Source organism: Tauraco erythrolophus, chromosome 1, assembly GCF_009769465.1.
Source record: "Tauraco erythrolophus isolate bTauEry1 chromosome 1, bTauEry1.pri, whole genome shotgun sequence".
NCBI classification, from domain to species: domain Eukaryota; kingdom Metazoa; phylum Chordata; class Aves; order Musophagiformes; family Musophagidae; genus Tauraco; species Tauraco erythrolophus.
In genome coordinates, this window is record NC_141465.1 from 42,845,891 (window position 1) to 42,859,249 (window position 13,359).

The following is a 13,359-nucleotide window of genomic DNA, read 5'->3' on the forward strand; positions in this document are numbered from 1 at the left end:
ACAAAAGTTAATATAAGAAATTAAAATAGCATGTAAATATATTAAAGACCTGTAAAAACAATGTGTCATGGTAATGCTATGTGGATTTAAAAATATCTATTTCCTTCACTGTTGAGTATTTGTATCCTTTAGATAAAGAGAGATTGTACAGTATATATAAATCACTCAGTAAGGTATGGAAATTAGAGATCTGTGACTACTGCAAAACATGGAATTTGAGAGAAAGACTATTCTAATACTATGTTTCTGTATAATATTTTTATGACTAATTTATACTCAGTCTTGTACATGACTCTCACGCAGTATGAGCAGAATGGAATGAAGGAGATCAAGTTATGCGACAGTTGGGGTTTTTTTACTAATCAGTTATATGCTTACTTGTTTGCATTTTTGATAAGAAGGTTGATGAGTTATATGTAGTCCACCTATGCATACCTAATATATGTGTTAATATCAGTTGGGCTTAATTTTTGTCAATTGCAACACAAGGCAGTCATCTCCAGTGTTTATACTTGAGATTAAGAAACTTGGAAGTTTTTATGTTTTGCTTTCTTAGGATTCTTCTGAGATAACCTGTCTGTCTGATAGTGGTTTACATTATTTTTCCTCCCATGAACTCTTAACATAATTGTTCTAATCTAATTTCTAGTAACTCTTTGTAGTACTAGAATATAGCTTGAAAAATTAAGATGACTACCAACTGAAAAAATAACATCCAAGCCAAATAACAGGACATTGCCTGCATGATCTACATCAATAACATCCCCTGCTACTTTTTCTTGCGATTTCTGTTGTGGATATAGAGTGGGTTTCACATCTGTAGTCAACTTTATGCATACAGATCTCTGACAAAACAGAAACTTTTCCATCTCAAGCTTTGTGCACTCTTCTTGTATACCTTGTTAGAAAACCTGAGCCATGACTTCTCTGAACAAAGAGGAAAACGTGATACAAGGAAACATTTACCGATTCGGATATTCTTGTAGGAAATCATAATGCAATGCTATAGTGACAGTGTAACAGAGCTTAATGCCAGATCTTATGGGATGAGAAGGTGATTTTTATTTTAAACAGTTTCATATACCTACGTACTCTTGGATGTGTTTGTGCCAGCTGTCTGTCCAGCATCTCGGCACCAAGATGTTTGTATCTAAGTGTTTCATCCATAGGAATTCCTGGAGATAACATAGAGCACAGGAGACATTGCCTAATGATTTGTCATCACATCCCCTGTGTTCTTCTTAGATGGTCAACAGTGTGCTGGGTTTGGGGTGTGCCTTCTGTGAACCTAGGTAAGTGGCACATAACTCACTGTGAAATATGACCCGTTTTATTTGCTGGCTTTTGCCTTCTTGAAGTGAAGGGCCTGAGCAAACTGGGCATATATAAGTCCAAGGCCACTGATGGGATGCCCCCATGACTCTGAAGGGTGTGAAGAAGACAGAGTCATGCTCTTTCCAGTGGTGCCCAGTGACAGGACAGGAGGTAATGGGCACAAACCGAAACACAGGAGACTCCCTCTGAAAATCTGGAAACACTTTTTCTCTGTGAGGTTGACTGGGTGCTGGCACAGGCTGCCCAGGGAGGCTTTGGAGTCTCTGTCCATGGAGGTACTCAGAAGCTGTCTGTACATGGTCATGGTAACTGGCTCTAGGAACTCTGCTTGAGCAGGGGATGTTGGACAAGATGACCTCCAAAGGTCCCTTCCAAGCTCAACTGTTCTGTGACCAAATCTATGGAAATGAGCAACTGTTTGTTGATGTCTTTTCATGCTTCCTATTGATTTCTCTCCGAATCAGAAGTTAATATTGTTTCTTTAGCCATGCCATAACCAAAAGTCACATTCTTTTCTTGTTACTAAATAGACAGGAAAAGTAGAGGTTAGAATTTTTTGGAAATTTTCTCTTCAAACATATTCATCCTAGAAAAATGTCTATAGTTATGTATTCACAGTCTTGGAGACTTTTACCCCGCCATGTGATGAATAAGAGTTATTTCTTGCAAGATCATTTCAGTATGTATGCTACTTATTTATTTACTTTCACAAATCCTATTTCGCAGAGATGGGTACATGAAAAAGAAAATAGCTATCAATTTAGCATTTTAGAATGTATTGACATGCCCTTTCACCTGTGAAAGACTATAAATGCGAACATATTTCCTAGAAGATGAGCTGCAATGCAATTTTTCACTTAATTGGAAAAAGCAGAACTAAGTCAAGGACTGCCAACCAGAATTCTGTCTTAAGATATGATGATGATTATTGTGTCAAATACAATCATGAATGTGAGCCTTGAGCTGACAAGAGTTCAAGTTGTTTTTAATCAGGCTTTTATTTAGATTTAGACCTCCTCTTCAGAAATAACAGCAGCTAAGTGGAAATGCATTATTTTAAAAGGTCAGCTTAGTTCCATCTGCAAAATGGATCGAAGAACCTTGATGTTCCAAAATCTCATTGTGTTGCCACATACAAGTCAATTCAGTGTTCGTTAACACATCTGTTTATACAAGACCATTTTAAAAGTATCTTTTGGTTAAATAACAGAAAATATAGAGGTATGTTTCCCTTAAGGACCTTACGGTGTACCTGATGGATTTCTTTGCATGAGCTGAACTAAAGCTGAATTATCAGTTAAACCGCTGAATGCATCTGTTAATCCATTCATTTCCATGACTAAAACATGGAAAGTGATTTGAGAACAAGTATACATATGCTAAGGAGAAGAAATGCATATCCCCAGACCTTGGATAAGTTAGCTAGAATATACAGAGAATACTTGTGTGACAGTGAATACAAAATGATAAGTCACAACTCCAATCAAGTGTCTTTTTAATTTAAATATCTGATAATTATTTTAAAGTTTATTGAAGATGAAGATAACATTGCAAATCATGCACTGTTTAAGAGTTAGATAAGGATGAGTCTGCCTGAATTGCATGTGAGCACACAATTTCAATTATATCCACTCTGTTCATGTCTCTTGTAGCAAAATAGTCAGACGTCCTCACTCCCAGTCTTAGTATTTTGATGTGTTTATGCCTGTCTCCACTCTGTTAAATTGTCCAGCATTGTTGTTTGAAGGGTTGCATTTTCTTTTGCTAAGAATTTTTATCTTTGAAATTTGTCCAAAAAAGAATTCAGGTACAACTATTACAGAACATCTTGTTTGCTTTGAAGTCAGTTGAAAGTTCTCCATTTATCTCAGTGAAGTAAAGATTTTCTCTGTCAGGCTTTGACATCAAACACATACTGAGTTCTGTTGAAATGAGTGCGAGTTGAACATTGTCTGAATTTGCTGAATAGGAATAGCTCTGGAATGTCATTATTTATTTATTTATATTTCAATGATCCAGAAGAACAGAACTAGAGTTATAGTTTCTTCCCAATGTTGTTGAAACTCCATAATAATAATTTCTTAGTATTGCTCTATATTCTCATATTACCTCTAGTTCTAGTTCCTATTGTTTTACAATCTTTCTGCAGAAGATGTATTTTAATCACATTATCTTCTTATAGTGGAGAACTTATTCTGTATTTCAGGTTTCTGTAGGCGTCTGAAACCTCTTGAATAGTAAAGTAAAGAATAACTATATAAAATACAGAGCAGTTCTTTACAGCTAATATTACTGTGGTAGATTATACAGATATAAGAAACAGCAGGCAGTCTGCCATCTCTCCTTCTTACTCAGATGCTAACCAATTTTGGTTACCAGCTGCTTCTGAGCTGAATATTATAGAGCTGGACGTTGGCTGTCATCCTTCTTTTGTTTTAGCAGTTGTATGCTTCTTAAAATATATTGACATATTGGAATAGTTGTTTTAAAATATTTTGAGTCAATCTGATCTGTCAGCATCTTTGTGTAACGCGAGTACTACTTAAGATACATGTTTTAGAGGGGGGTAAAAAAAAAATGTGTGTGTTTGTCTAAGCGTTTATTCAGTGTTACTCTTACTTAACTTGAGATGATACATAGTACAACAAGAACTGTAACTGCTGCCAAAGAAGTTTTCCAGTCTGGAAACCGTGGCTTCTTTCTTTTGCATGGCAGCAAATCACTGCTATGCCACCGAGCACAGCCCTCGGAGGTTGCAGTTTTAAATGAAAACTACACTAACAGTTTAATAGTATCCTTTGTGAGCCCTAATTGATTTCATGTAATGTCATCAGTGCATTTCATAGGCTTATTAAATTTAGTTGTTTCAACAGTGATTAAGGGTAAGAAAACAAGTGCCTTTAGAACACAATTATTTTCATAATCAGTTTTAATTACACATCACTGTCTTAGAAAGCAAAGATTTTATCTTAATAAATTATATCTGAGTAATTAATATGCTGTTTATTAGATGGCACAGTTGACTGCCTTGGAATCTCAAAAGAATGATATATTTTGGAACACAGGGAAAAACTTAATTTTACGTATTATAAACTGTGAAGTGTGAAGAAGATTTAAGCAGAAAAATCATCTTTTGCTTCTTTTGTTAGAATAAGGTTTATCTGTTTGATTTTAGTTTTTGGTTTAGGATTTCTTCTTTTTCTGACGTCTCTCTTTAACGGGAATACCAGAATCATTAAATATTATCTTCTCATGTTCTATTGTCACATTACTTGAATGATATGAGGGTGAGACTGGAATCTGTTCCATGTGTTCAGACAATTGAGGGAGAGGGAGAGGTGGCACTTGCCGGGTTGTTTGTTGTTTTGGGTTGGTTTTTTTTGTTTGGGGTTTTCCTGTTTGGTTTGTTTTTTAAGATGTTTCCTTTAAGTTTTGACTAAAGAATATTTTAAAAAGCCTCTTGCGTGAGTCCATTGGAACATTATTCCATATCTACAAGTCACTTTTAATGATACTTCATATGTCTGTGATTGTTGTCTGTTGTTCAGATTCCCTTTTCTTTAACCTGGTAGTGTTTAAAATCTTTTCTCTGGAAAGTGATTGATTTCAATGAAAATTTATCTGGAGATTAAAAATCCCAAGTGGAAATAAAATGTTTTCAATAACATAAATGATAACCTGTAATTAGTTTTAATTACAAAGGGATACAATGATCCACTTGGTTTTTCTGTAGTTTACGATGTGTAACAATCTATGATTAGATTATGATAAACATAGGGAAAATGTACACTGCTGTTATGTTTTTATATATTCTGGACCTATATCAAGGCAAGAAAGGAAAAGGAGACAAAAGCAATCAGAGCAAGGAAAGCCCATTAGAAAAAATAAAACCCCTCTTATTCTGTCTGTTTGCCCTTCCATGAAAAGGCATGTTGGGAATATGGGATCCCATAAGTGAACACAGTGTAAGGAGAGATAAAAATTATTTTTAAAAAGTTTGACAAGGAATTTTTCTCTATGACAACACAGATCCTCTGTGCTGATGTTGGCAGGTGCTTATTTAAAAATAGGTTATTTAAAGTCCTATGCAGAAATCTATGTATGTGATTTTGTGTCCCAGGGTGGGATATTTCTTTTACCTTTAACAACCTTTCTCAGTCTGATGAATGATGGTGTAGAAAAGACGGGGATTAATAACCAAGGTTGGTCTGAAACTTCATAGATAAACATAATTTTTTCTTTTTTTTCTTATTTATCACTTAATTTTGATGGTGCTTTAATAAAGAACAGTAAGGAACACACAGTTTAAATTAAAAAAAAAAAAGTTTTTAAATTTCTTTAGTGTCTTTAGTAATTAAGAGAGCAGTTCAAAGGAAAATGCTGGGGAGGTTGACGATTTCTGTTATTTGCATACAGCCAGCCAATGAACAATAGCAAAATAAATATTTTCTCTCTTACTGCATCCATTTTCCTAAATACATAAACACCAGAAACATCTTGCAATATAACATATTTTTTGATTTTGCAGAGTTTTACAATAGAAAAACCTGTCAGGAAAAACAATTGCATCTTGCTTAGCAGAGTGAATAACTGCTCTTTCCCTTCCCCCTTTGTGTCAACAGATTTTTAAGAAAGGAGAAATTATTTGGGCTTATTAGTGTGATCAGGAGATTATTTAGGATGTATTAGTTATAGTATCTGAAGAGACTGTCATCATTTAGGAAACTGTGCATGATTATCATGGGAAGAACGATACTGTGTCCGTATCGAGACAGATAGTCTGAGTTCAAATCAGAGGACAAAGGTATTAAGGGCTTTTATTCTTCTTTCTTGCAGAAGTAAAGAGAATCAACAGAGAACTGCCTTTGTGTGTTTATTTTGCAGCAGCTGTTGTACTTATTCTCTCTGTATGCACAATTACACCTGGAATTTAAAATCATTTCACTGGTTATTCATACGTAATCAATATGGATAGTGTAGGCAAGGCAGAGATGCCCTTCAGCTTATCTGAAGACACTGAGAGTCAGCTTTCAGCCAGTTCATATGCCTGAATCAGCAGGACACTACCTGTGCATTCCCATTGGGCTCCACTTGTTTTTCAAAGACCTTTCCTCTTCTGAAATGAAATCTTTCTTTTTTTTCACTTCTCCACATCAGCTGTCTTCAGGAAGATATTCACAGTGATAAAGATCAGGCAAGGAATCTTAGAAAGTTATTGTTGCCTTACAAGACAGGATTAAAGCACAAAATGAGTGAAAAAACCTGAAAGCCTGCCTTTCAAGTACAAAATTCTGTACCAGCACAGCAAAGCTTTCCTGGTTCCTCACTCAGAATAATGGGTGGATAAGGGCCTGAGGATGAATGTCAGCTACATCTGAATGCTGATCTCTGGAGTGGTTCAGATGCTGATATTGTAGCTCTACTTTTAGTTGTGCTTTGAGGCTTTCGGATCATTTGCAACATAGAAATAATTTCAGAGGGAGAGTTGCACACAGGTGAGCAATCTCCATTACTTTAAGAGTAGTTGGGTAAAGATTGCTTTCCAATAAGCCAGACAAAATACTGATAGTAGGACATAAGCATGACAGGTTGCCCAGAGAAGTTGTGGATGCCCCATCCCTGGAAGTGTTCAAGGCCAGGTTAGATGAGGCTTTGGGCAACCTGGTGTAGTGGCGGATTTCTCTGCCCATGGCAGGGGGGTTGGAACTAGATGATCTTTAAGGTCCCTTCCAACCCTAACCATTCTATGATTCTATAAAGATCACTCAGATAATTCAGATCCATATACATATGCCAATGCTCTACAGGAAGGAAAAGCTAGTAACCTCTATCAGGATGATTGAACTAAAAGGACTCTTTAAGCAAAAATTTTACTGGAAAAATACTGTGTCCCTGAGTGAGGTGTCGAGGTGGTTGAGATCCAGAAAACCACATGAAAGCATTACATTACTTAAAATGCTGTCTCAACATAATTTTCCACACTTAATGTGTATCAGCCATTCCATAGTTAGTCTGCAGATTGATCATTTAGTAGCATATATTAATAATTTTAACTGGCACTATAGAATATAGGCCTTAGACTCTGGAAGAAAGTTTTAGCTAACTTAAAAGCTTTAGATAACTTACCATTATAGACAAGAGAAAAAAAATTGACTTTGACTTTGCATCTGGTTCAACAGATGTGTACAGGCAAGGGAGGAGGAATTAAATTTCAGAAATACATATCTCCATCTTTTGCAGAGGGAGTGTAGTTGCCTAAATTCTAAGTGTCTAGATGAAAATAAGATGCATCCCATCTTTAGTATTTCTCCCATGAATGAGAAACTTTTGGTTATATTTTTAATATCCCTACAGAACAGAGCAAAACGGGATAATTCCATTAAAAATATTTTTTGTTATGATCATCTTTTAGAAATTCAGCAATATTTTGTAGTGTTCCTACTGTACAGTTTTCCATTTACAATAAAGTATATTTCTGCTTACTTCATGTTTTTTCTTGCAGCTTGCACTCACTGTGGAATTAAACATATTTGGATGATATAGACTAAAAAGAAAGCATCTTTATTTTGGTTTTGTGCAATAATTTCTTGTTCAATACATGTGTTTTTTTCTCTCCTACAATTTCATGCCATTTATCTTATCACACGCTAGATTTGATATTCACTTTTATTCTTCATTTTTAGACATTCTTTTCTATATTCTAACCTTATAATTTTGAAGTAATTAGAAAGCAAAGTAGTGAAGCTTATTGATACGCTGCAGAGCTGTCAATGTAGTTGAATGTTTATTACATGTTAGATGTATCCAAATGTAAAACGCAAAGTACTAGATATTTTCTGATGAGTGTATTAGTATGCTTGTAGGTAAGTAACACATTTCTGTAGGCCGAAAGAATTATGTGCTGTAAGATTTCCGTGCATCGTAGGATAGAAGTGCCAGAAGATTCTTCGTAACTAAAACGTCATTCTTTACCCAGATCAATAAAATACTTCTATTTTTTTTGTGTAATCTTAAAGTTTCTCTAAAACATATATTCTGATTTTGAGTAATACTTCTAATAGCTCTCCCTTTGAATATATTTTTCAGATCTGTGTTTTTTATTCAGATCTGTTATTTTTTATAGATTAAAAACGTACTAGGTATTTACACAAGTGGATGAATGTAGCTTTGACTCCTGCTTCTCAGGACACCGTACAAAAAGTTAAATATACACAAATAGATTTAAGACTTTGTTTTTTCTTCTTTTTAATCTCGTGTATTTGCAATATGTTGTAATTGGAACATTGCTATGTATTTATAGGAATTCAGATGGATTGTAGTTAAAAATGTGCCTTTAATGTTTTGACGAACTGCATGTGAAGAAAGTTATACCTGATTCCGCAAAGGCACTGATATTAGCTATCATGTTGCACACTGAAAATTGAATTAGATTCATGCTATAAAGTATATCTGACAATAGAATCGTGTTCTAAAGAACTGGATAAAATATTTTTAGTTATGTAGCTTTATTCTAATTCTAAGTTCTATCAAATGAATGTGATACTATTTTTGAGCTAAAAGTGATAAGTAAGTCAATACAGTATTCTCCAGGCAAAAGATTTTGTTTCTTATTGTCTTTTTTCTAAGTTTATACTGATTTAAAGTGCATTGTTAGTATATTTAGATGTGATATCTATGTAATTATTTTTTAGTTTAACCAAAGAGCAGCAAATATTTTAATTGCAGATGTTTTAAATCTGAAAAGTGGCCTAACTACAAGCCATGTTCATGTCTGTGTAGAGTAAAGTTGGAATGGAGATCATGTTCACTGTTCTGAAGCCAAGTATGTCTCACTCTCCTCCTAAGAGGCCCCTGGGGACTCATTCTAATATAGGCTAAGCAGCGCCATGATGTGGAAAAGTCTTGTAGATGGCAACAGGTGCCTATGAGATAAAAATCCAGTGCATTTTTAAGTTTTAAAAAATTGGTGGATTACTTTGTAGTGAAGCATTCAATAGCTTTCTCAGTTTTTGAATCAGAAAAAGATTCAAGAATAAATTCCTTTTTTCACAAAATGATTGGGAAAAGCAAATAAGACATTAAAGGATTAAAAATATGATAGAAATATGGTAGCTGTTGTGAGCTTTGACATTTAAGGAAGATTATTTTTTTTTTTTCTGAAATAGTTGTCCTTGCCTGTACAGACTAAATTTTTCTGTTCTTACTGTCCTCTGCTGCAATTTATGTATATGCTTGTTGAAAAACTTAAGTCAGTGCCACTTAGTAAAACTTGTGTTAATTTTTTGTTTCTTTTCTCACTTCATCTACTGTACTATGTTTTAGAATTATATCGTTACTTATGGAGGAGTACAACCTCTTCATGACAGCAAACAGGATTTGAAGTAGAGATTAGCACTTAGAAATTTCATAACCTCCTCTGTTAAAGTTATGATAAATTACAACTTGGGAAATTATATCTTCTGAAATCTAGTATCTTAGTCTCTGTCTAAATAACTATAAAAAAAAACCCTATAAACTGGACAGGAAATGTATTTAGAGATATCCAGATCACCACAGACTTGTAGACTAAACATAGATGTGCATTAAACTGCATTCATTCCACTTGAAGTAACATAAATTATCAAATTACTTTACTATATATTTTATGAGCTTAAAAACATTATTTAGCTATTATGCTGGAACTATTTTGTGATTTCTAAAAATAAACAAATTTTCCCACTGTAGTACTAATGACAAATAAGAAAAGAATCTTTGATTAAAAAGAATCAGGAGATTACTTCTGATTTTTTAAAATTCTTTTTTCAATTGTGCATGTTTCCAGCATAATACTTTCAAAGAAGTATTTTTTCTTAATTTTTTACCAGATGAATTCCAGTTACTACTTCTCGGGAGAAGAAGATAAAAAGGGAACCCTACCTGGCAAACACACAGAGCAAGTTCTGTAGCTAATGTATCTGCCATCTTACCTTGATTGGTACATGAAAAATCTATAGTGTATCTTTGTGAAGATGTAATTATTACGATTTTATTTCTTCCTGAAAGTGCTGCATTTGACTATTTGTACTTGCGCAGGGTTTCTGAGCGTGAAGCTGCACTGGAATCGGCCCTAAAAATGTTGCAGCAATTCTACCTGGATCTTGAAAAGTTCCTTGCTTGGCTTACAGAAGCTGAAACAACTGCAAATGTCCTGCAGGATGCTACACACAAAGAAAAGATACTAGAGGATGCCAAAATGGTTCGGGAGCTCATGAAACAGTGGCAGGTAAGTCAAGCGCTTCAGTTCAGAGACATGTCAGGTATCCAAAGTGGTGGCTTTTTTTCCTGTATGCAGCTACTCAACAAAACTGAAATTATTTTGGAAAAGAGAACTGCTTCTTCTACTAACCTTTAAGTGTTGCTTTGGAAATTGGTGCAGGGATCTAACATGAGTCACATCATGATTCTGTCTGACATCTTTCAGAATATGATGCATTTGAAAAAGTATCTTGAGGTACAGCTTTAAAATGTACAGAAAGGAAACTTTGCTGAAATGAGTGTTTAGAATTTTTTTATCACATAAAAATGAATTACTTTACCAAGATACAGTCTTGAGTTGAGCTCTTGACAGAAATGAGAGTTTATTAAGCATTTCCAATATTTATATAAATATATTTATATACTTATATAAATAAATAGATGATATTTATATAAATATAAATAAGGAGCTATATATATTGCATCAAGTTTATATTCTGTAGCTTAACAGAGTTAGTTTTCCTTCATCACTTTCAAACACACAAAAAATATCAATTTGGTATTTGGCTGATTATTGTCAACATGTTTTGTTGAGATAATAAAAGTAGATAATGATTAAAATTTTCATAGTTAATGACTGGACAGTTTTCAGACAGTTGTTTTCCTCTGGAAACAAAAAATTTTAAAAAAGAGAAAGAATGTTGTATGTGGTGTTCCAGAGAATCTTCATGAGATGAAAAAGAATTAGAGAGGGTACTGCTGAAGTACATTGTTATAATTTCATTGTGCTTTATTCACTACAGTTATTGAGAGGAATACACATGTACCTGTATCAAGTCTTAGATTTCTTAAATATGAGCTTGGTTGTCCGTTTGGAAGGCAGTGCCCTTTCTTCCAATATTGCTTGATAGTACATGACTTTCATGTTGACAGGAAGTTCAAAACTGGAAATTCCAGGCACTGAAGGCTCTTTAATTTATTCATAAAAAACACACTGTGAACAGTTTTAGTTAGAAGTGATTATGCACAGTAAGTGCATTGGATAGAAATATTACTACCTTCTTTTGGCAATGCTGTATTAATGCAGGGGTTTAATTATTTGACTGAACTGCTGCTAAATTCTCTGCACATTCCAATAGACACATTCCAATATAGTTTGTATTCTTAGTATGTGTTTCAACATCCAGTATAAGTAGTATGACCACAAGCCCTACCTCAATGTAGAAAATATCCTAATGACTTAGATCTGCAGTCTTTGTGTTGTTCTTTATGCAGTTGCATGGACTTAGATATTATGAAAATAGATACGATTTTGTTTTAATCTGCTATTTTTAGGCAATAAGTATAAAGCAATATTTTGATAAAAAATTCTCTGCACAAATAATGAAAAACCTAAATTTCTGAGTTCAGTAGCAGTTTTATCTCGTCACTAAAAATGTTTGTCTTGCCTTTAGTGATCCAGTAGTTTTCTGCTTTACACTCTCAAGCCTTAGTTTATTTTTTTTTTTAAGCAACTAGGAAAATACTGTCTTGCTGTGCAGAAAGTGTTTTATACAGCAGAAGTTGCTTGTCTACGAAAATCTCACATTTTTAGGTGTTTATTTTGCTTTTTATATTCTGAAACCGTTAGCTCGAACGTCACAAATAAAGATAAATCTTCCCCTAGTACTTAACAGTTCTTTCAGTAGCAGAAGAAGGGTGAAACTTACATAACTGCACATTCTAATTACCTGATGATGAATTATATTAAACCGTTGCATTATAAACACGCTGTTTGTTTATATAAGCATGTATTTGCATGCATCATTTCTCTGAACTGACAGCAGTGTAATAGTTGAGGTGATTCACACAGTTAGAATACTTTCTAGAGAATTTTCAAGGATACAAACCAGTTACTCCAAGGAGTTGTGTAATTATGTGCTGCTTTTTGTTGTCTAGTTGAAATACATCATGTGTCCCCATGAGGCTTGGTTTGATAAGTAACCATATGAGGGAGATGAAAATAATTAATTTTGCTTTCTGCTTTCATACTTCTAGTGATATGAACTCTCAACTGTGTTAATTACTCCTCCGGTTTGTCTTTTTAGCAATAATCGTATGTGACATTTCATATAAATGAATTTAATCCCAGGATTTTTTCACTGAAATTTGTCAAAGAATACTGCATGTGGCACATAGTTAAACAATAACTGGAGAATGCTTCTATACTATATACATGGGTTACCAAATGTATCTGAAATAATCTATGGTAACTGATGAATTGTCGGTAGTGCAGATTGACTAAAAGTATGACAGCATATGAAAAATGAAGCAAAGTTAATAACTTTGGCATGGAATACATAGCAAATTTGTTTTTATTACCACCTTCATGCTCACTTAGCCTATAACCTAAGTTGTTTTTCGTCAGATGCAGGAGTTTTGCTGTGAATAATATGAAAAATATGCAGTGCCTGAAGTTATACCTAAGAATGTATAGCATGGGCAGTATCCATATTTTCTCAGTGTTATTTTTGTCTAAAACAGGGACATGAACAGCAGGCAAGGCACTCTTGTCTCTTCTATTCCCATCAATACTACAAAGATGTTTGTTTATTTTTAAGATGTCCAAGCAGCTGTTTTTTCAGTAGTAGGAAATTGAGACATACATGTTCCTGACTCTTCTCCATTATTTAGCAGTATAGGTTATTTGAAAGAATAAAATTATTTCCAACTTTATTTCAAAGATAATTTACATATAATTGCCTGGCACAGTTGATTTTGTGACATCATTGTATGGATTAGATGATGAAC

General features: G+C 34.0%; 1 protein-coding gene across 4 annotated transcripts in view; it reads left to right on the plus strand.

Annotated features, from left to right (window-relative positions):
- Positions 1 to 13,359, plus strand: part of DMD (dystrophin) — a 1,192,425-nt gene that overhangs the window by 928,202 nt on the left and 250,864 nt on the right. For all 4 annotated transcript variants that reach the window (XM_086608718.1, XM_086608727.1, XM_086608735.1 and 1 more), the window contains one exon: positions 10,408 to 10,597. In XM_086608718.1, coding sequence (XP_086464844.1) covers positions 10,408 to 10,597 — 190 coding nt within the window. The remainder of the gene's footprint in view (positions 1 to 10,407; positions 10,598 to 13,359) is intronic.